A 25,051-nucleotide genomic window follows, 5' to 3' on the forward strand; every position below is an offset into this window, starting at 1 on the left:
GTAAAGGGGGGCAGTGATGGGGACACCTGATGTAAAGGGGGGCTGTGATGGGTACACCTGATGTAAAGTGCACTCTGATGGGCACACCTGATGTGGCAATGTAATGAGGGACACTTATGGTGACATCTAATGTAAGAGGGCACTCTGATGAGGACACGCTATGTAAGGGGGCACTGATGGGGGAACCTTATAGAATGGGTCAAATGATATAAGGGGGCACACTGATGGGAGTAACCAGCTGTAAGGGGACCTTCCATTGCAGAAACCTGATGTAAGTGGGTACTGACAAGAATACCTGATGTAAGGGAGTACTCTGACGTTGGCAACTGATTTTTGGGGGTAGTCTGATGGGGCACCCAATGTAATGAATTACTCCGATAGGGGCAATTGATGTAAGGGGGAACACTAATACCCCTTTTACATTTACAGAGTATTACCAAAGTGTGTGGAGGAAACCGTAGAAAAGGCACCAGAGAGCATGGCTTGTGCCAAGAAAAGGAAGGTAGATGCTGAAAACAGAGTCTTCAAAGATGAATGGACAGGCCAATATATGTTCATTCTTCCCATTGGAAGTTTAAAACCAATTTGTCTCATTTGTTGCGAAACCGTGGCATTAATAAAAAGTAGCAATGTGAAGCGTCACTACGAAACAAAACACAGTTCGTTTGCGCAAACATATCCACAGCATTCCGAGGTGAGGGCACGTAAAATAACGGAACTGAAAGCTCAGTATGACAGATCCACCAAAGTCCTCTCACATTCATTTACCGCCCAGCAGCGTGCAAATGAATGTTCACTTAAAGTAGCGTGGATTTTGGGACAACACAAAAGGCCATTTACCGATGGTACATTTGTAAAGGAGTGTTTGAATGCTGTTGCTGAAACTTTACTCGAGGGTAAACAAAAAGATGAGCTGTGTGGAAAAATCAACCAGATCCCACTGTCGGCGTCAACAGCAACAAAAAAGACGGAAATATTAACCGAGGATGTATTGGGACAACTTGAGGTAGCTATTCAGAGTGCAGCATGCATTTCTTTAGCCATTGATGAATCCACAGATATAACTGATAATGCCCAGCTTTTGGTGTATGTAAGATTTTTTCACAGAGAAACAAAAGAAATCTGTGAGGACCTGTTGGGTGTAACACCACTTGAGACACACACAAGAGGACAAGACATATATGAGGCCATTAAGGAGATTTTGAGAAAGAGGAAGATTGATCTGAAAAAAGTGGTCTCAGTTACCACAGATGGTGCCCCTGCCATGGTAGGAAAGGAGAGAGGAGCCGTGGCACGACTGAAAGAGGACAACCCTGACCTTATTTCTTATCACTGCATCATTCACCAGACTGTCCTGTGTGCCATTCTATCAGACCGGTTTGCAGAAATCATGAACACAATGATGAAACTCATCAACTTCCTCAGGGTATCCTCATCCCATCAACATCGTTTACTAAGAGAGTTTCTTAAAGAAGTTGAGGCAAATGCAAATGACCTTTTACTTCACAACAATGTAAGATGGCTGAGTAAAGGCAATGTATTGGAACGCTTTTGGTCCATTCGAACAGAAGTAGCGGCTTTCTTAGTGCAACTCAAAAGTCAGAAAGCAAGACCGTTTTCACTGTTTTTACAGGATGAGAGCACACTGGATAATATCGCTTTCCTAGTGGACATAACCTCACACCTTAACGAACTAAATTTAAAGCTCCAGGGCAAGAACAACTCCATCTGTGATTTGATGACCGCTGTCCGCTCCTTCCAGAGAAAACTGGATTTGTTCAAAGAAGATCTGCAAGGAGAGTGCTTGCATTTCTCAAAGGTGAAAGGACAGATTGAAGGAAAGAGAGATGTTTCTCCTTTTGTTGAGTTCATCAATAAACTAATTGGAAACTTTAGTAAAAGGTTTGATAGCTTCAGTCTTGGACAGCAGATCCTCCTGTTTATCCACAATCCATTCATCATTAAAGACGTCAGAGTTTTTTCAAAGGAGGTGACACAGACCTTCAAGTGGGCACACGAGGGATCTCTACAGATGGAAATGATCGACCTGCAAACAAATGTTGCACTAAGAGAGCACTTTGGAGGAACTGATCCTGCTAACTTCTGGCTACAGACTGTTCCTGAGACTGATTTCCCTTGTCTAACGAAGGTAGCACTACACACCTTGACCATGTTTGGATCTACGTACAGCTGTGAGTCAGCGTTCTCCACTATGAACATTATTAAAACAAAGTATCGTTCCAGGCTCACCAATGAGCACCTTCATATGTGCATGAGAATGGCAGTAACTCAATTTAAGCCAAGATTCAAACTACTGGCAGGACAAGCAAAAGCCCATTTTTCTCACTAGACAGGGGAGGTTTTTGCATGAAAAAAAAAATGATAATTTGTGCATTTTTTCAAATTGACACCTTTAGTTGTTTAAGTTAGAAGGTGCTTATTTCTTTTACTTGAAAAATGGAGGTGCTTTTTATGTTTTATTAAAGAGATATTGATTTATTTCCATATTGTTTTTGTTAAAAATAGTTGTTTGTTTTCTATACAAAGACAAGAGCAAATGTAAAGCTATCCTAGTTTCAACTGTCCACATGTTTAATGTTGTAACTGAAACTTGACAATAAAGTTTGTTGAAATGCTAAGGAAATTGTACTTTTCTCATATTTTGATGGACATACAGTGACTACAATCTTTTTGAGTCATAGCACAGACTTGAGGAATCGGACCTCGGCTCAAAGAAAATTTTGGCGACCGGACCTCCTTGAATTTTAATTCAGTACCCCTGCTGTATACTATATTATACTATTATTCACTATTGTATTGTACCTTAGTTATTTAATTATATTGGTCATGTCATTCACATGTTTTTCATTATTTCACTATGCATAGATGTTTGTCTTGTCATTTGCCCTATCCAGCATGTGTTTGAGATTCCAGCAATTTGCGCGAACCAATCACATGTTGGGCGGGCCAAGCAAGGATTTTAGATCACTGTGTGTGTATATATATATATATATATATATATATATATATTTGAATTCTTTTGTAGCTATGACTAAGCATTGAGATTCAATGTGAAACGCGTCAGCTGTTTATTTCCCACTGTATGCTGTTTTTTGTAGTGCATTTTCTTTTTTACCCAATAAAGGGCACGTCTTTTTTAGACCTTTTGGAGTGTGGCTGTCCATATACGTCTCTTCTTTTGCATCCATTCTCTGCTGCATGTGGTGAGGCTGATGAGAGGAATCTCTCTCTTCCTCCAACAGGTCCTAAAGCAGTGGACCCATTACTGCCCTATGGGATAAATTCCTGTTGTCTGCCCACCACATTACACACAGGAGCCAGAGCTTTGCAGTCACATGACCATAAAAAAAAAAAAAAAAGTGTTAGGTACCTGGTAACTAATTTTCTAGAAGTCTTCCAAGGGCAGCATCTGAGAGATTAGGCTCCTCCCACCTGCAACAGTAAGCATCATCAACCATTATAAAAAGTCATTACATACCTTGGTGTCTCGGCATTAGAAAAGTAAAAAGCACCAAAAGAAATACCAGGTATAGTCAGGGCCCCCTAAGGGTGTGCCAAAGTTTTGAGGAAGTACTTTGCTGAGAGTAGGCATGGTATATGTGCTGCCCTGGAAGACTTCTAGAAAATTAGTTACCAGGTAACTACTTTTTGTTCTCAAGACATCTTCCAGGGCAGCATCTCAGAGGATTGGCAAGGAATACTTTGTGGGGGTCCACAGCCTGGCCAGGAACTGGTCTTGGTTGGACAGGAAGTCCATTTTGCAAAGGTTTTTAAGGCTCGTCCATGTTGCTGCCCTGCAGCTCTAGTCTAGTGTAGCTCTAGTCTAGTGTAGCTCCTGATTTCTTTGCCTATGAAGATGCCAGGATTTCTTTGGGTGGTACTTAATTCCAAAACGTGGTTCTTTCCTTCAACAGTGGGGAGAAGGAAAGAAAATTTCTCAAATACCTCCCGCAGTGCTATTGTGTTCTGTGGCTTTAGCCACCGGCAGTGATCAGGTGAAAAAACCTGACAGGTTGGTTGTATTAAAGTTGACTGATGGATCGACTTCAGTACAACCAGCCTTCCCATAGACAGATTGAAAATCCAGGCGCATCCTGCCAAATTTCGATCAGTCTATGACCGGTTAGGTCTGAATTTGCCTAAGGGTTTCCGCTTGGCAAATATGTATGAATAGATCACTCTCCCCTCCTCGTTGGGGGAGGGGGTACAAATGCAATTACTCGTGCTAGGAGATCGTCCAGTGACGATTGTGGTCCTGTTACTTTTTTTGCCATTTGTGAAATATGTTAAGTGTCCAACTGGGAAGTTGGATAGAATTCTACTGTGTGTCCCTCTAGTATGGTGTCAATTCTACTGTGTGTCCCTCTAGTATGGTGTCAAGGACAAACTTGTTCTCCTTGATAGTCTGCCATTGTCTTGAGTACGTAGCGTGGCTCACCCCACAGGTAGGCATTTATTGTTTGTGTGTCTAAGGATGAACCCCTATATACATTGACGCAGGATGACCTTTTCTTGGACTCGTTTTGCTATTTACTTCACTGAGCCTTCAGAGGAAATTAATTTTGTGTTTTTACTTTGGGGTGGGATCCTTTCTTTCGATCTGCTCACCTGTCCAGTATAGATTCCAGTTTAGGTCAGAATGGAATCCTGCATAGTTAGGTCTTGGAAGATGTGCCTCCATTCCAAGCTTTAAGCCATAATGTTCTGTGAGAGGAGTTGATGAGGGCCGTGGACCGCACTGTTCTATTCACAGCTTCGGCTGAAGAGTCTGCAATAAATACTGCGGCTTTGTTTAAAGTTGGTAGTGTTTTCAAGAGATCTGCTATGACCGTGCCAGCTTCCAGGTGGGTCTGAAACAGCTTGAGCTAGTGCATAAACATCCGGGTGACACAAGTAGTGGCAGAGGCCAGATTTTTCTGCGAAGGAAGGACATAGGACTCATAAGGAAATGACTGGAAAGGTGCCACTAAACACCTGCATAGTGGAAATGTAAGACAGAGGAAAACGGGCACCCCCTGGCATACCTTACAGCCATCAATGCCCGCATCCATCATGGAGTAGCAAGGTAGGACTAGGCTGAAGTACAGTGGCTATGAGGAGAGCACCAGAGGAGGCTGCCAAGGCAGCCTGTGGTTGGAGAAATAGCTGCATACCTCCCATTGGAGGAAAAAAAACTCAAGCTTGTAAGGAGATGAGAGGCAACACGAGTGATGTCCTGCCCCGGCAAGCCTGGCCTGCAGCGAGGCCATGGGAAGGCCGCCAGACAGGCAGGCCCCTGCAACAAGCATGTCAGTCTGGTTGTAAGAGAATAAAAGACATCCCATGTCCTGTTGGTCCGGACAAAAACTGAGGCACAGAGGTATGTGATGCGTTTCCTGTTGCAGGGGGAGGAGCCATATCACGAAGATGCTGCCCTGGAAGATGCCTTAAAAAAAAAATGCTAAAAACAGGCATTACATTGTAATTTGTTATAAAATGTATGCAGAGCTATGTGGAGAAAAGGGGAGGGAACATTTGTTATTTTATTACCTATCCTTTCCTTCTACCTCAAACAAAAAAATGTACTTGCCAAACTTCATGCGAATGTACTCGTATGGGTCGTCCTGCCACAAATCCTCATCTTCATCTTTGTAGCACATCAGGGGGAAAATCACCTCTTCGGAAATACCCTAAGAAGCAAAGGGGGGGGGGGGCAGAGTCTATATATCAAATTTTTATAATTATTCATTTGCACTATGTTTAACAAGTGGACACACTGCTATTACCCTGCAAACTTGTTTGATCATTTCATCTTTTTCCTCCAGTAAGGATGGAAAAAAAATTTAGTAGCCAAGAGGCAGATTACCTAAATGAACAACGAGATGTTCATTTACAGGACTCTTTTTTTAGGTCCCATTCCCGTTATAGTGCGATATCACAAGGGCTTACTGCATGTATGTCACACATTAGTGTGCGTTACATTAAGGCAACTCATTCCTTTAAATGAGCTGTCAACATAACAGAATACTTAAAAGACAAGTATAGGCTTTCTTTGTATTTAATAATCATACGTACCTAGGTGGATGCAGCATTGCCACAGCACCTCTAACACTAAGAACCGAGTGAGAGTGATCCAACACCGACGATTGCTCAGTTCTCAGAAACACCCCCCCTGCTCACTTACCGAGAGGCTGAGCCGGGTGCTGGTCTGGGCATGTGGGTGGATCCCAAACTCCACTGTCACGATCTTGCCCGAGCTCTGTGACATCAGCAGACTTTAGCCCACCGTCTGCTGAAAACGGGTCACAGGAGTGCAGATTGAACAGCAGTCCTGTGATCCACAGGTGAAGTAAAGCCAAACAAGCTTTGATGGTACTTCCTTTTAAAAGAACATTCAATCGAGATTTTGGTGACCTTGCACACAGTATTTTATCCTGTGGTGTGAACGTGTTGGGTGCCATTCAAAATGAATGACACTGCAGTAATGTGCATTGTCACAATGCAAAAATGAAAATGGGCCCTTAAAGTGATTCTAAACCCTTGTGAGTGACTTTTACCAATAGGTAAGCCTAGAATAAGACTTACCTATAAGTAGTGGAAATATCTGCTAAACGTGTGCCGTTTAGGAAATATTTCCCTTGCAGTGCGCAGATGATGTAATCAGCGCATGCGCTCTGAAGAAACGAACCTCTGTGCCGTGATTGAAGGCTCCTGCACGCAATGCGTGGGAGTGACGTCATGCAGTTTCGGCCAGTCACAAAGCCAGAGTATGCGACCCCGGAAGCAAGAGGGGTGAAGATGGACACGGCCTGCACAGGGGACAGCGCAGGCTTCGTTTGCAGTTAAGTGTCACATAATGGGCTAGTACGCAATGCATAAAACTGTTAGGGCTAAGACTTGAACACATGTCCCTTTCAACCCAGCTATGTATGATGGTATTCTCACCTGCATGTTCGGCTTCAGAACCTTCCATGTAACAGCATGAGACACTCCTAGGTTCAGGTAGTTGAGAGTCTGCTGCAAAACCCGTGGGGCCACATACTGCTTTTGTCTGTGCTGCTCCAGGACTTTCAGCAGAACCTGAAGAAACAACATAATTATGTAGTGTGACAATTCCTTCCAAGCGGAATACTGAGCAAATATTCATGATGGTCAAATTCACGATATGTCTGCATTGCATATAGAAGCAGAGACCTTGTAAGAACATCACTTGGACTAAAATAAGATTAGCGTGTTGATCAGGGGGAGGGAGAAACCAGCAAAATATTCAGCTTTAATTGCATTTTTCTAATTAGCAAGAAGTGCGTGTCATTTTGGGGGAGATTTGCTAAAACTGGTGCACACAGAGTTTGGTGCAGCTGGGCATAGTAATATTTAGCTTCCAGGTTTTAGGCTAGGTTCACACTGCTGCGAATTCAAAATCACGGTAAAAAAAAAAAATCGCGATTTTACCGCGATTTCGCGGCTGCGGTTTTGCCGCGATTTAAGAGACATCTGTGCAGGGTTCAATGTAAATCGCGGCCCAAAATCGCAAAAAGTAGTACAGGAACTACTTTTTGAAATCGGTGCAGCTCCGCAGATGCGGCATCGCACCGATTAGGACGGTGCCATTGTCAACAATTGACGGCAAATGCCGGCGATTTGACATGTGAAATCGCATCTCAAATCGTACCCAGTGTGAACCTGGGCTTATTGTCAAAGCTTAATTGAACAGCCTGAAGTTGGAAGCTGCCGTGCACAGCTGCACCAGATTCTGTGTGCTCCGGTGTTAGTAAATTGCCCCCTTTGTATGTATGCAGCTAATGGTAAAACAAAGAATACAAAGTCACCTGCAATACTCCCATAGCATAAGTTTTCACAAAGAATTCTGAGAACTCTATATATTCCTTGGTGACACTTCCAGGACTTCCATACCTAAAGAATACAAAGCAAAAAATCAGTGATAGGCACATCTTCCTACTGAAGGAAAAAAAAAATTCAGACTTGAAGCAAACTTAATTTATGATATTTTTCTTCGTGTGACAAACACACGTAATGTATTGTATGTGTGTAACATTTCCAGGTATTACCTCTCACACATATTACAGTACTCCTTCTGACAAAGCCTACATCTGATTTTCTCTCCATCTTTGTTCAAGCATTATCCTTGGTCACCATCTACTTCCTGGCCCGAGATGCCAGCTCAGAAATGACACAATCATCTAAAACGTTGATGCCTGTGCAGTTCTTGGCTCTGTTCAAAAATGCCTGACACAGATCAGCCCCTTCTGCAGCCTCACAGCTTGTGACTTGCTACAAACTTACAATCATTGCAGTCTGATCATTGGGGAGAGAAGTCTAGCTTTTTAAAAATAAAATGTATGCCATTTTATTAAAACTATACTGTTGCTGTATGTTGTCAAAAAAGATCTCATGCAGCCCTGTAAGGCTACCAAAAAGGTCCACCACTGTAATGTTAAACTGCAGAAGAAAAATGGCCACTTCTACCTCTTACCAAACCGGCCAGCCTTAGTGAGAACTTGCCAAACAAAACATATTGGATCCACTACAGCTTGCTGGCTTTTAAAAAGTGCAAGCTCCAGAGATGTTTATTCTTATCCAGCCACATAGTAAGTTGCTCCGACATTAAATACACATCAAAGGAAACCCCCTTGATCTGTAGAATGAATAACTATTCCACTCACACTGTATCAATAATATTATAATGTCTAAAGTGCAGGCCTTGTTTACAGTGTAGCCAATTTCTGCTCTCTGGCAACTCCAGCAAATCAGTAGGATTTGGCAGCAGCAGAAAAGAAGGCCTGTATGTACAAGGTATACCCTAGGTACTTGTATTTTTGGACGTGCCATACACGGACTAACTAAGGTCAGCAACTAGTCGAAAGAGTTCAGCATGAACAGCTTTATAATATATGTGTTGACTTTACCGTTCAAAGAGCCGGGTGATGTTGTGAAGGGCCCACTTCTTGCACTTCCACCAGACTAGCTCTGGACGGTCATCTTCATCCACCTGCAGAGTTTCCTATCAATAGGATCACAAAATGTGCACAGAAACATATTAAAAAGAGATACCATGCTGTGCTCCGTTCACATCTAGGCGTTTTATTTATATATATATATATATATATATATATATATATATATATAATATATAAATAAATAAAACATTTTTTATTGACAAGAAAAAAAGTGCTTGTACATTATAAAGATGGAAGACAGATGTCAACCATCAACATTTGCACTGAACATGGAATATAGGACCAGGTACAGAGCATCACAACATATGTAATAGCATATCCAAAAATGTATTTATTTTTTAAACACAAACAGTAAAAAAGTAAAAACAGAGCATAACAAAACAAAACATCCCGTTTATTGTGGGACGTTTAGTCAGAAGTCTCTTGTCTACTCTCGGAGGCGCAAAGGAGAAATTTCCAAACTTGGGCTGTAACAATCATTTTGGCTTTTTTTTTCTCTAAGCCTCAGTTCTAAAAACGCCCAACGAGACAAATCCCATTCATTTTAAATGGCCCCTGTTCATATCTGAGCGTTCTGTCGCCTAAGGCAAAATGCCCGTTGCTCAAAAATGTACATGAGTTTCTTTTTTGGTAGATTACAGGAGTTTTAATTCTTCTACATTGGTGACCTTTTGAACATCAAAACGCCTATACAAAAGCGCTGTAAAAACTCAGCAAACACACCCCCCCCCCCCAAAAAAAAAAGCATAAAATAGCAACGCCTAGATTTGAACAGAGCCCCAAAGTGGAAGTAAACCCTCCTATTATTTTCAGCCAAGGAAGCTGCCATCTCGGCCTCTGTTTAATCTTCAACTGTCATGATGCTGCACATTTGATCAGTTATGACATCAGCCGGCTGGTTTGACAGTTTGGTTGAGAGTAGTGATTCCACGTGTTCACACAGTGCACGTGGAAAGCCCGCCAGGAAGTGTGCATGGCGCTGCACTAATCACAGGGAGGGAGACATATTCCCAATGCTCGGCTGCAGAGATCGGGAACGGTCTCCCTGCCTGTGGTTAGCGCAGCGCTGTGCAGACTTCCTGACAGGCTCTGCACGTGGACTGTGCGAACACGCCGGAGCTCATCCGGTGTTGAGAGCACAACCAATGTGACAATTACATTACCTGCATGCGCCGGAAATGAAACTATTAAATTGATGGGTTTACTTCCGCTTTAAAGGGATAGTTCACCTTTCCCACAAAATCGCCTATGCAGATAAGGGGCATCTATAGATAAGAACAAACTATGCAGCTCTAAATAAAGTTGAATAAAGCCCTCGTTATAGGTGTAGGCCATTTATATACCTTATAAAGCCTGACTGGAATACTCCTAGGATGTTAAGTGAGGCCTAGTCATCACTGCTCAAAGGAGTGAGCTCTCAAATGCTGAGCTCAGAGCTACTGCATCAGGGGAGAGAAAGAGTATGTGAGGGGGTTTGAACCAGAGAAAGAGCTCACCCTTGTGGTGGTGAGATGAACAGTGATGACTAGACCTCACTTAGCAACGTCCTGGGGGTATTCCATTCAGGCTTCATAAGGTATGCAAATGGCTTACACCAGTGGTCTCCAAACTACGGCCCGAGGGCCAGATGTGGCCCTTCGCTTGCCTTTACCCGGCCCTTGGGGCACTATTCTTCCCACTGATACAATACACTATTTTGCCATCTGACACCAAAAATGGAGCACCATTTTTCCCACCGACACAAATAATGAGGGCTCTATTCTTCCTTAGGATACCAACAGTGGAGCACTCCTCCCCCCCCCCCCCCCCAATACCAAATGTGGTGATGTATACTTCCACTGATGCTAGAATTTTTACTCCTGCTGGCCATAATCCGGCCCTCCTAAAGTCTGAAGGACAATAAACCAGCCCTTTGTTTAAAATGTTTGGAGACCCCTGGCCTACACCTATAGCAAATACATTATTCATCTTTAGTCAGAACTGCACAGTTTGTTGTAATCAATAAACATCCCTTACCTGCATAGGCAGGTTTTTTGTAAAGGTGAACTAACCTTTAAAAGTCAAACTCAACGTATTCCTCCGCTTTAATTTTTTTAATAAATAAATTCCAAGTTCACAGTGACAGGAAGTGAGGGATGATTTGCCCAACGGGTCACAAACACAATTGACAATTTTTAGCACTTTTCCATTTTATCCCAAACTAAAAATATATATTTGGCTGGAATACCCTAAAAAAAAAAAACTGAAATGTGGAATCTGTGCCCAAACAAAGGCAACCACAGACAAATGGCGAGCTATCAGTACTGTCTGCGGCCTACCTGCAGCTTTCCCAATTACCGACTTATCATGCCTTGCTCTGTATTATGTCTGTGTGGAGACAGCTATCTCGGTAAAGGCAGGGCTTTGATTTCTCAGGTCAGAGCTGCCTCCTAATGACCCCATGGTGGGTCACAGCGTAATTTTTGGGGGGGGTTCAGGGCCCCCTCTGCCCCCCCCCCCCCTAGGGTCGCCATTGGTCATTAGGAGGCAGCTCTGACATGAGAAATCAAAGCCCTGCCTCTACCGAGATAGCTGTCTCCACACAGACATAATAAAGAGCAAGGCATGATACCAATAATGCCAGCCTTCCCCTGCATGCACCCATAATCTCACCAGCACTAGGTCCTAATAGACTGCTGCCACTGCCAAGGAGACAGACGCCAGACCAGTGCTGTCAATAGCAGGGACAGGACAGCTGGGGAACCCCACAGTGGCTGAACACCAGGGCCCGGTAGCAAGACAACCTTTGCAACCCTGAGAGATCTCCCACTGCTTTGGACCCTTATATTTTTTTGGTGTGCTGGTGACATATATCTCTTGTTTTCTGCCACCCTGGGGGGCCCCAGTATAATAGGAAGGGAGCTCACTGAAAAACATGTGAAAGGGCCCATTGTGGGATCGTACTAAAGGGCCCCAGGAGATTATACATACATACATACACACACTGGCCCAGATTCAGGTAGAATTGCGCGATATTTGCGGGGGAGCAGGGCAACGATTTTGCCTTGTGCCCCCGCAAATATTTTGCGCTGCCCTCGATTCACGGAGCAGTAGCTCCGTGAACTGCGAGGTTGCGCCGGCAAATTTGCCCGGCGTAAGCGCGCGCAAGTTAAATGATCCCGCCGGGGGCGGGAATCATTTAAATTAGGCGCGCTCCCGCGCCGAATGTACAGCGCATGCTCCGTCGGGAAACTTTCCCGACGTGCATTGCGGCAAATGACATCGCAAGGACGTCATTTGCTTCAAAGTGAACGTGAATGGTGTCCAGCGCCATTCACGAAGCACTTACGCAAACGACGTGAAATTCAAATTTCACGTCGCGGGAGCGGCGGCTATACTTTAGCATTGGCTGCCCCTACTATTAGAAGGGGCAGCCTTGCGCTAAAGTTGCCGTACGGAAACTCCGTACCTGGCTTGCGCAGGGCCCGCGCAAGTTTGTGAATCAGTTGGTAGTATGCAATTTGCATACTACACGCTGATCACAATGGGAGCGCCCCCTAGCGGCAAGCACAAGAATGCAGCCTAAAATCTGCGAGGCATAAGTGCCTTATGCCGCGCAGATTTTAGGCTGCAGTCGGTGTAACGAGGTTCCTGAATCAGGAGCACTCGTTACACCGGAGCAAGTAAGCAATTGCTGGAGACGCCACTGCTAATGCTGGAGACGCCACTGCTAATGACTGGTGATCTGATGACTGGAGGGGGAAATAAAATAAAAAAATCAAGCAGCAACGTGAGGGGGCTGAAGCAGGAAAATCCTTCCTCTGCAGGTCCTCAGGTACACCCTCCTCTACAGCAAGCAGAACAATGTGCAGCACAGTAGTGAAATCACCAAATCTCACTCCAAATCTGGGGATATTAGCAGTGCCTTAGATGATCGCACACTGCAAATACACAGCTATGATGATAAAGGTACATTGTTCAGGCTACCAATTAGACACAATTAACATTTTTGATGTTCCCTATAACACAACACATCCACCTTTTAAAGTGGAGGCCTAAAAAAAAAAAAAAAATGGCTAAAAAGGTTTAAAAATAAATAAATACATTTTAAACTTACCAGAAATTGCTGTTACTAGGCAGATCGTCCTAATCTGCCTCTTCCACGGTGAGATTCTGTGTTCTCCTCCTCACGAAATCTCCTGGGAAATGGAGGCGCGCTGCCTTCTGGGACACACAGGATGGTGTTCCCATTCACAAAAAGCCATGCGACTCGCGCATGCGTAGTAGGAAAAGGAACAGTGAAGCCATAAGGCTTCACTGCATGTTTCCCCCTAGTGAAAATGGCGGCGCCGGGACCAGCCACAATCGACAGATCGGCCTCGGGGGCCGACATCACGGGCAACCTGGCCAGGTAAGTGTGCTTATTAAAAGTCAGCTACAGTGTTTGTAGCTGCTGACTTTTAAAAAAAAAATTTAAAGCCGGACCTCCGCTTTAAGTTCAGTTCCACTTAAGGCCTTTTAAGTTTTGTAAATGTATTTTTACATTTTATACTCACAGGAGGAACATCCCGATCAGCAATACTGCTAAATATTCCCATCCACTGTGTCATGGTCTGATTGTTAACAAGCTGGAGTGGCAGAGTGTACTGCAAAGAGAAGGAAAAAAACAAAACAATAGTCATCTATGTAAAATGTGTACACACTGGCATAGTAGGCAACGTTCCCAAAGAACATTTTCCTGTATAAAAATACAAGAAAAACATCCATAAAAAAGTTTGGTATAAAAGAAAAAAAGGGGGACAAAAGTAGCCCACAGGTCGGACTTTAAGGGCACAATGAACAGCAGAGAATATACAAAATTATTTCAATATTTATTTATAACAATACATGGTACAAAAAGAAAAAGATTTTGAAAAGATAAAAAAGCATATATAAAAATGACAAAAAGCGAGCCCCTGTGCGTCAACGTGTTTTACTGTCTAGCTTCGTCAGGACACACTCAATCTCATGTATGCGTTTTATGCTAGATAGCGAGACCTGTTTTTTCTCCAACAATCCCAGAGTGTGTCCTGTGGAAGCTAGACAGCGAAACGCGTTGACGCACAGGGGCTTACTTTTTGTCATGTATTTTATATATGCTTTTTTAACTCTTCAAAATCGTTTTCTTTTTGTACCATGTATTGTTATAAATAAATATTGAAATCATTTTGTATATTCTCTACTGTTCATTGTGCCTGTGGGCTACTTTTTCCCCCCTTTTCTTCTTTTAACATTATCCTATATTATTAAAAAAAATATTGAGGAGCATTTTGCATGCTGCCTGCCAAAGCCATTGGTGGTCCACCCCCCCGCCCCTTCACATGTGATGGGACATTGTGATTGGCAATTTGCCAGAAGGTGAGAGGGTTACTGTTCTGAACTGACACACTTGGCAGCTATGTAGAGCAATATTTAAAAAGTTTTTGGGTGATAACATTTATCATTTTATTTAAAAAGTGTATCTAAATCAAAAATATAATATATATTGGAGCTAACCTGGGGTCCATAGATGGGTTTCAAGGCGTTCATGAGGGTCAGATCAAAAACAACATTTACTATACAGCCCTCTCCCTTTTCCCACTCAATGGTTTGCCATTGAAAAAAAAGGAAAGAAAATGCACCCTCTACCACTGCTTACAGCGTCAACCACTAAGCGGGCTCCATCTGACTTGCTGCAGTTTCTAATGCAGACCAATGCTAATGCCCACAGTGTGAAAGGAGATTAGAGTAAGCAATTTCAGTACAATTATGCATATCCTTCAATGCTCACCTGGATGAGGGCATAAAAGATCTTCAGAATCTGCTTCTGCATCAGCACAGAGTAGTGAGAGGGATCTGAAAGCAGCTGAACAATCTGCTGCTGGAGGCGGGGCAGGAAGATCTGCATGGCGGCGATGAGAGGGGCTCGCTCATCTGACTTCTTGTACCTGAAAGTAACAGGAAAGGTTTTACGATTAAAAAATTGTCAATTTTTTTTAAACCCCCCACAATTATCTCAGTTCCTCTCCAGATAGTGAAAAAAAAAAAAGACACTCACTCATAAGTCTTCACCAGCTGGTACAGGCAGAGCAGACTGCCCAGCCAACTGGCTGTGTTCTGTGACTGCAAGTAGAAGCCGATCTTGTCCACCACACTGGTCCATCGCCCTGGGAAATCGTGTTTAATGATGACGCGTAAACAGAGTGTCAGCTGAGCCCTGCGGCAACATCAGACGCCGTGTTAGTTGATGCATTTACTATTGTATGTTATGGCGACACATGTTATAGCAAAATCATACGCTAGAGTACTGTTAGGGGGATAGAATAGATCATGAAATCATTAGAACCCTTGTCAGGTCTTTACTGTTATCTGGGGTTCTGTTAAGCAGGCCATATAGGATTTCCCCCCCCCCCCATTTAACTACTTGCCGACCTTCCGCCGTCGTTTTACGGTGGCAGGTTGGCTCCCCTGCGCGAGAGCCCGTAGCTCTATGTCGGCTGTCTCACAGGGCACTAGGGGCACGCGGCCGGAGGGCACCTGTGTGCGTGCCTGGCGGGCGCGATTGCCACCGGGCACCCGCGATTGCTCGTTACAGAGTGGGGACCGGGAGCTGTGTGTGTTAACACACAGCTCCCGGTCCTGTCCTGTCTGTATGAACAGAAGATTAGTGATTTCCCCTAGTGAGGCCGGCCACCCCCCCCCCACCCCCCCACAGTAAGAACACACCCAGGGAACATACTTAACCCCTTCCCTGCCCCCTAGTGTTAACCCCTTCACTGCCAGTGGCATTTTTATAGTAATCCAATGCATTTTTATAGCACTGATCGCTATAAAAATGCCAATGGTCCCAAAAATGTGTCAAAAGTGTCCGCCATAATGTCGCAGTACCGAAAAAAAAAACGCTGATCGCCGCCATTACTAGTAAAAAAATATATATTCATAAAAATGCCATAAAAATACCCCCTATTTTGTAAACGCTATAACTTTTGAGAAAACCAATCAATAAACGCTTATTGCGATTTTTTTTTTTACGAAAAATATGTAGAAGAATACTTATCGGCCTAAACTGAGGGAAAAAAAATGTTTTTTTATATATTTTTGGGGGATATTTATTACAGCAAAAAGTAAAAAATATTATTTTTTTTCAAAATTGTCGCTGTATTTTTGTTTATAGCGCAAAAAATAAGAAACCGCAAAGGTAATCAAATACCACCAAAAGAAAGCTATTTGTGGGAAAAAAAGGACGCCAATTTTGTTTGGGAGCCACGTCGCACGACCGCGCAACTGTCAGTTAAAGCGACGCAGTCCCGAATCGCAAAAAAGTGCTCTGGTCTTTGGGGACCTCCGAAATAAAAAAAGTTTTCTTTAGGAGAGCAGGGGATTTTTTTTTTTTTTTTTTTTTAAGAACACACACACAAAAAAAGTAAAACCACACAAAATGCTGAAAGAGTCAAAATGTATTAAATGATTTGTAAAATATTCCCACAGAACAGCCAGCACCCCCATTTCATCAGGGCTACAAAATAATATAGAAAGAATGTGTGTATATTCACATCTATGTGAATACAAGACCAATTAATATTATACATTATTATGTAATGGGGTATATAAACGATATGCATATGGATACAACCTTTTTACGTATATTTTGTAGCTCTCATTTGGGGAAGTTAGTCCCTGGAACGCGTTTTCTGTTCTGAGTGATTATATTACGAGCCATTACTACAACCAGGAGTCTTTCACCATTTGGTTTGGCAATTTGTGTTTTTATGCTTATAGGGCTGGTTCACATCACAAAAACGCACTCCAGATCCCACCTGGATGCGTTTCTACATACACATTTTTAACACGTTTAGATGCGTTTTTGATGCATTTCTGGATGCATTCCAGAAGCTTTTTTTCTTCTTTTCTCCACTGTACTGGAGTCTGGTGTGTTTTTGATGCATTTCAGTTAGGGCTGGGGGAAACAAAAATCGATTTAAATCTAGAATCGAGTTGAGAGGTCAAATCGATTCAGATTTTCAGCAAATCTTTTTTGTTTTTTTTTCACCAGGACCGGCCCTGAGAAGCTGCGGGCAGGGGTTTTTAGGCGAGGCCACAGCTTCAGCCTAGTCCGCGAGGCCGGACGCCGTGGACTAGGCCGAAGCCGCGGCCTCGCCTAAAAACTCCTGCCCGCAGCTCCTCAAGACTGGCGCGGTGTCCATAAAAATTAAAAAACTCAATTTGAATCGTGAATCCATTTATTTATTTTAAATCGCAGATTTTTTGTGGGAGAAAAATGCCCAGCTCTAAGTTCAGTGCATTCCAGTGGGTTTATGCGTTTTACCACGTTCCAGTCCAGTGCAGGAAGAATGCAGCATGTTTTTCTGGAACTGGAAAGCCCTGGAACTGACCGCACTGGTGTGAATTATGCTACTGCAAACCATACAATCTACTTTCCATTCGTTCTTGATACAAAAAAACAAAAGCACTGGACCTGCATGTGGTGTGAACTGATCCCGAGTCATATTTTAGTTACCCACCAAGGGGTAACAGATTTTCTCTCACTTCCTGTCTGGTGATGCCGTTGTCAGCAAGAAAAAGTGAGGGGGAAATATTTCCGGTGGAGCCCCAGATAGCAGAAAAAGCACAAAGAGTTCTAATCCTCTCCTATCCTAAAGTAGGAAAAAAAAAAAAAAAAGAAGGAAGAAGTTTTGATTTGACATACAGTACACACAAAAACAGTGCAGAACAGTCTTGGAAATTTTATAGATAGGCAACTCTTATCCCAATACTGATCAGTGGTTCCAAAATAATTAAAAATAAGCTCAGGCGTGTTCGCAACTCCACATGCCCATGCCAGGAAGCCGACACTCCGCATCGCTAATCAAAGGTAGGGAGACATTTCCTGATTTGTGCAGCTGCGGATCAGGAAATGCTGCGAACACGCCTGAGCTCATCCTTAATTATTTTGGAACCACTGATCAATATTAGGATAGGAGTTGCCTATCTATAAAATTTCCAAGACAGTTCTGCACTGTTTTTTTTTTTTTTGTGTACTGTAATGTCAAATCTTTTTTTTTTTTATCTCCTACTATCACACACAAAAAGATGCACTTGGCATCTTTCCAAATAACGCTTCTGTTTATTTGGCGTATTTGATTGATTTTAAAGATTTAAATATTTCTTTTACAGAACAAAATTAAAAAGCAAACACAGAAGTCCTGCTTGGTCAAAGATTACAAATATAAAAAAGGCAAATAAAATGTCCCATTAACCCTTTCATGATCCGTGGTCACAATGCAAGATGAGCAGATCTAGTTTAGCAGCACCCGTTATTGTGACAATAAGGATTCCTGCACACCGACATATCTGCAGTATTGCATAACAAACACTTGGAAGCTCCAGCTGCTGCATAATTCTGCCCATAGGAATAAAGTACAAAATACGCTGTATTCGGGAATGACCTTGTAAAAATCGCTACTTACATTTACAGGCACATGCTTATGATCAGGATATCACCTATAAAACAAGTTCCAGTGTTTTTACATATATACCTACATACAGCAGATTTTGTCATTCATTCCAATGGGAATAATTGCGCAGCTGAGGGTCCCGGCACCGCAAATACAAGCTTATGTAATGCTGAATGACCATTCGCCTGCAAATATCTCAACATACATTGATGAACTTTTGTTCTCCAGAAGGACAATTGGGTTGATTTACTACTAGGGTTGTCCCGATACCACTTTTTTTAGGACTGAGTACAAGTACCGATACTTTTTTTTATGTACTCGCAGATACCAAATATCGATACATTTTTTAAATGTGTCCCCAAATGCAGCCATGTCCCCAAACATATGCAGCCCTGTCCCCAAACATATGCAGCCATGTGCCCAAACATATGCAGCCATGTCCCCCCACATATATGCAGCCATGTCCCCCCACATAAATGCAGCCATGTCCCCCCACATAAATGCAGCCATGTCCCCCCACATAAATGCAGCCATGTCCCCCCACATAAATGCAGCCATGTCCCCCCACATATATGCAGCCATGTCCCCCCACATATATGCAGCCATGTCCCCCCACATATATGCAGCCATGTCCCCCCACATATATGCAGCCATGTCCCCCCACATATATGCAGCCATGTCCCCCCACATATATGCAGCCATGTCCCCCCACATATATGCAGCCATGTCCCCCCACATATATGCAGCCATGTCCCCCACATATGCAGCCATGTTCCCCCCACAAATGCAGCCATGTCCCCCCCACAAATGCAGCCATGTCCCCCCCACAAATGCAGCCATGTCCCCCCCACAAATGCAGCCATGTCCCCCCCATATGCAGCCATGTCCCCAAACAACTTAGAAACATAACAAACAGCCATCCATGAAAAGTAAGACTCTTGTAAAAGGTGAGCTTAGGATTGCCACAAAATTATATTTGCAACTGCTCTGGTCTAAAGAAAACTGACATACCTGATCATGCCGCCGATGATACCCCCCCCCCCCCGCCGCGTTAATCATTGTGCGGCGAACATTACAGGCAGCTTTCGTTTCAATAGCTGTTTCCCTGCCACGCCATGTAAAGGACACTCCCCCTTGCTCGGGATTGGACAGATCCGTCCAAGGGGGTGTGTCTATACACGGCGCGGCGGGCAAAACAGCTATTCAAACTAAAGGTGCCTGTAATGTTCGCCGCACGGTGCTTAACGATATACGGCGGCGGCGGGGGGGGGGGGGGGGGGCAGTATTCTATTTAGGTATCGGGGGTATTTGCGGGAGTACGAGTACTCCCGCAAATACTCGGTATCGGTCCCGATACCGATACCGGTATCGGTACAACCCTATTTACTACAATAGGAGAGTGCAAAATCTGGTGAAGTTCTGCATAGAAACCAATCAGCTTCCAGGTTTTATTGTCAAAGCTTCATTGAACAAGCTGAAGTTAGAAGTGGACTGGCTACTATGCACAGCTGTACCAGATTCAGTGATGCAGTTTTTGTGAATTTCCCCACTGTCACCTTTGTTCAGGTATCATCCAGGGTTACCAATTACTTCCTAGACTGAGATGCCGGTGTTCTGCCGAGCTGGTTCCTCCTATCGAGATGGTTCCCTCCGGAGTGCGCTGGCGCAATCCGAGGCAACGGAAATCTCGAGCGGGAACAGCTGTAGACACGCTCGCTCCCGATGCCTGATTATAGACGCCGCCTATGCTTTGTAATACACGGCACTCTTTACAGCAAGGGGCGGATGTGATATTGAGCAGTCCTTTTTTGGGGGATGGTTTTCTGAATAAAATAGACGTCTCACATCCGCCCCTTGCTGTATAGAGTGGCGTGGATAACCAATCAAAAAAGCACTGCTCAATATCACATCCGCCCCTTGCTGTGTAGAGCGGCGTGTACTATAGAGCGCAGTGTATAAGCAGGCATCAGGAGCAAGCTCGTCTAAGCCGACAGTTGTTGAGGTTCAGAGATTTCCGTGGCGTCCTATTGCGCAAGCGCCGCGCCTGCACAGTCGAGGCAGGAACCTATCCGATGAAGGAACCAGCTCGACAAGACACCGGCTCAGACAGTACACAGTCATGTAAATCCTGTGCAGTTCTTGGCTGTATTCACAAAGGTCTGACACAGATCAGCTCCCCCTGCTGCAGACTCTCACCTTGTGACTTGCTACACAGTTACAATGTAAAGTCTGATCAATAGGGGGGGCAGGCGGGCTTTGTGGCAGGCAGAGAAGGAAGAGACAATAGTATAAGGACCCTGTTACTGTTACAACAAGATCCAAAAAAGAAACCCCCAGTCGTACTCATGTCCTTAGATGCCGAAAAAGCATTTGACAGAGTCGACTGGGGGTTTATGATGGAAACTTTACAAAATATAGGCCTGGGACCAAGGTTCATGAAATGGGTAAAGAACCTGTATAGCCACCCGACGGCAAGGGTGAAGGTCAATGGGAGTGTGTCATCTGTGTTCAACATGGAAAACGGAACCAGACAGGGGTGCCCGCTCTCACCTCTCCTATATGTAATAGCCTTGGAACCGTTGTTAGCAAAAATCCGGGAAAACCCGGGGATAGGAGGGGTGAGAGTGGGAGATGAAGAACACAAGGTGGCGGCGTATGCGGATGACATACTCCTATATTTGACCAAACCTAGAGTATCTCTCCCTAATGTCATAAAGGAAATAAAAAGATACGGTGAACTTTCAAATTTTAAAATAAACCCGATAAAAACGGTAATCTTGAATCTGGGGATAGAAAAAAAAGAAGCAGAAGAACTACAGAAAGAGTTTCCATTTACATGGGAAAAAGAAGCTATAACGTACTTGGGTATAAAAATTACATCTAAAGTTGAAAAACTCTACTCGGCCAACTTTGTCCCCTTAATTAACGACATTAACCAAGACCTGAAAAACCTAGCAAAAAAACATATCTCCTGGATAGGCAAGATTAATGCGTTTAAAATGATGATTTTACCAAAGATAACATACAAACTTCAAATGCTCCCAATAAAAATACCGCAAAGCTTCTTTAAAGTAATTAAAACAGTAATTTTGAAATATATATGGGCAGGTAAAAAGGCTAGATTAAGCTATTCATTGCTGAGCATGAAAAAAAAAGGAGGGGGGTTGGGGCTCCCTGATATAAAAAGATATTATTTTGCTGTAAACTTAGCCAGGCTGGTAGAATGGACAAATGCACACACACAAAAAAAATGGGTACGTATGGAAGAAATATTAAGTAGGACACTATTAAAAAGAAACGTATGGATACCACCGAAAATGAGGGAATTGAGCACGAACACACACAACATAACAAGGAACGTATTTAGGATATGGGACACAATATTTAGACGGGAAAAATGGGAGTATAACTCCCCATTAATCCCATTAGCAGGCACAAATTTTTTTCCACCAGGTAATGGAACACGTTTTGGAAAGCACTTAGGGGAGAAAAAATTAAAAGATATTGTTACACGGGGAAAAATTAAACTTAGACAAGAGATAAAAATAGGGGAAGGGGAACAAAGCATGAGCGAATGGGAGTATATGCAGTTAAAACATTTCGTTAGCACACTACCACAACCAATTAGGGAAGATAAGATACTATACCCAATAGAAAAAATATGCAGCATGGACAAGCCCCTGATACATGGTATATCAAAGGTATACGGGATACTAACAGAACTCGAGACCCAGGAAGCATTGCCCTTTTTAGAAAAATGGGAAAGCGACATTGGTAAAAAAATTGATAAAACACAAATGATAGGTGCAGTATACAACCATGCCGCGGACATTACCACCATAGAAGCAAACTATAAATGTATGGTGCGATGGCACATGACCCCATCAAGAATGAATAAGATCCACCCTAGAAATTCAGAGCTATGTTGGAGAAACTGTAAACAAAAAGGAACAACGCTACATATATGGTGGGACTGCCCGAGAATGCAGGAATTTTGGAAAGAAATCTTGAAATATATTGTAGAAATAACAGGGGAGACGATTCTATGTAGCCCGCTGACCTGTTTGTTTCACGGAACTGAAAAAACAAAAAAACAATATGGAACAACTCTGGTCCCAGTGTTGTTAAACGCAGCTAAGGCTCTGATCCCCAAAAATTGGCTACACCCAAAGAGGCCATCAATTAAAGAGTGGATAGAAAGGGTGGAATATATAGAAGAGATGGAGTATCTTGCCTGCAGAGAGATAGGAGAAGAGGACAAAAACAGGATGGTTTGGGAAAAGTGGAAAGTGTTTAAATCCACAGAAAAGTTCGCCCAGGGAACGACAGAAGCAGAAAGCTGAGAAACCATAAAGAAGATTGCATGGCACACAGATCCGGGGGGGGGGGAGGAGGGGGGGGGGGGAGGAAAAGGGGGGGGGGGGGGGGAAAGGGGGGGGATTAATTATGTTATGCTACCAAGGAATGCAGTTAGATTTGTTAAGCGGGAAAAGACTAACCTAACAGTTTAAAAATGTTAAATCCGTAATGTCAAAAAAAAAAAAAAAAAAAAAAAAAAGCTTAAACATATGAAAAGGAAAAAAAAATCCACGAATGATGCGAAGCCGCAAGAGAGACGCTAAGGGCGGGCGAACCGTGAGCTAGCCTCTCGGCTATATGTGAGCAGAGTCTGACGTGAAGATTAAAAAAAAAAAAAAAAAAAAAATAGGGGGGGCAGACTGAGGAAATGCTTCCTTCTGCGTGCAGCAGACTAATGACATCATCTCAGCCTAGACAAAGTCACTGCTGGAGCTAAAGGATGGCTTTTTAATGAGAAACGGTGGAGCTTTTCTGAAAAACAATATGGTTGCCGTATATTGTGGCACGGTAGGAATTTACTTTAAATGGAGATTTAAAGTTACAAACAAATCTAATTTAAGGAGGTGCCTAAACAGTGTCTAAGCCATGCAGTATTACCAAAAGGGTCCAACAGAGCAAGAGAGAGTGTTCCAGTATATAGGCACAGAACAGAAGAAGTTCTTCACTATAGTGATGGTAATAAATGAAAAAACAAAGGAGCAGAGCCCATACCGGGATAATAAAACAGGTTCTTGGTAGGCAGAGGCTACAGGAACAATATGAATCTAAACTTAGAAAAATAAGCAAAGTTACTCCATACCTTACAAGGTCGGGCGAACGGATGATCCCCTCCACAATGTTCTCACGGATTTGCTGGCGGTCATTCTCGTGTATGTTGAATGGGAAGATGACTTCACCCACCATGGGTTCTCGGTCAGGCCAGTACTGCGTCACCATGTTCTTTAGGTAGATGGCAGCTATGACAGAGGGGGTCATTAAAGTGCATCTCGGTTACAAAACAACGTCAATTAACCGCTTGCCCTATAATAGAAGGACAGCCAAGAGGGAGCGCTGCCTTCCCGGGTTGACGTCATATGACGCCTTCTTAGGAAAGCACCACGCTGGACACGGCAAATGACAAATCAGTGTACAAATAAGTGTACTGCGCTGCTGCCGGTACCATGTTATTGCTGTGACAAATCACAGTAGATCACATGGCAATTGTACACAATGAATGGCTTCCATTCATAGCCAATAATTGTGTACTATTGTTTTGATCTCTGTGATTGGCCCCGTCTGTACTATGTGATCACTGTGAACAATCAGTGCCTCTATACCATGTAATAGTTGTGCCCAATCACAGCTTCATTAAGGTACGCACTGGATGAATGGATGCCATTCACACAAAAAAATTGTTCCTAACAGCTATTATCACTGTTATAAGCAATCGTGTGTAAAAATAAAAGTCCTGATCACAATCCCAGATTAGTAATTTCTTCAATTACAACTTCAAAAGAACTCACCATGCCTCTTACTAAATACCTTGGACTATCTACTTTACAAAAAGGGGGGCATTTGAACGGTCCTGGCATTTTCAGGCCGTCAGTACATCAGGACTGAACGATTTTCAAATATCTATACCACAGATTTTCAACATTTTAGCAAAAAAATAAAAAAGCCAGTAGTGATTAAATACCACCAAAAGAAAGCTCTATTTGTGTGAAGACAAATGATAAAAATGTCTTTGGGTACAGTGTTGCATGACTGTAGAATTGGCATTCAACATGTGGCAGCGCTAAAAGCTAAAAATTGCTCTGGGCAGGAAGGGGTTTGGGAAGAGTAGTGTTAAATGTATTAGCAGATTTAGATACACTAAACAAGCCAGACTCCAGCTCACACTTAAAAATCAGTAACAGAACACATTGTTTTACCTTTTGGGATAAAGGTTTTGCAGAAATACATAAAAGCTGAACATTTTAATCACTCCCACCAATGTTAAAGGGGTTGTAAAGGTAAAAAAAAAAATCCCTAAATAGCTTCCTTGACCTTGGTGCAGTCCTCCTTCACTCACCTCATCCTTCCATTTTGCTTTTAAATGTCCTTATTTCTTCTGAGAAATGCTCACTTCCTGTTCTTCTGTCTGTAACTCCACACAGTAATGCGAGGCTTTCTCCCTGGTGTGGAGTGTCGTGCTCGCCCCCTTCCTTGGACTACAGGAGAGTCAGGGAGCTCTCTACGTTGCAGATAGAGAAAGGAGCTGTGTGTAAGTGGGCGTCCTGACTC

At 43.2% G+C, this 25,051-nt stretch overlaps 1 protein-coding gene across 1 annotated transcript in view; it reads right to left on the minus strand.

Annotated features, from left to right (window-relative positions):
- Positions 1-25,051, minus strand: part of IPO8 (importin 8) — a 75,776-nt gene that overhangs the window by 42,836 nt on the left and 7,889 nt on the right. The window contains exons 3-10 of the mRNA XM_040345551.1: positions 23,589-23,745; positions 15,034-15,192; positions 14,767-14,923; positions 13,514-13,603; positions 8,928-9,022; positions 7,830-7,914; positions 6,946-7,080; positions 5,591-5,690 (exon numbers count right to left, since the gene is read on the minus strand). Coding sequence (XP_040201485.1) covers positions 5,591-5,690; positions 6,946-7,080; positions 7,830-7,914; positions 8,928-9,022; positions 13,514-13,603; positions 14,767-14,923; positions 15,034-15,192; positions 23,589-23,745 — 978 coding nt within the window. The remainder of the gene's footprint in view (positions 1-5,590; positions 5,691-6,945; positions 7,081-7,829; positions 7,915-8,927; positions 9,023-13,513; positions 13,604-14,766; positions 14,924-15,033; positions 15,193-23,588; positions 23,746-25,051) is intronic.

The sequence above is a fragment of the Rana temporaria genome, chromosome 3 (assembly GCF_905171775.1).
Source record: "Rana temporaria chromosome 3, aRanTem1.1, whole genome shotgun sequence".
Classification (NCBI taxonomy): domain Eukaryota; kingdom Metazoa; phylum Chordata; class Amphibia; order Anura; family Ranidae; genus Rana; species Rana temporaria.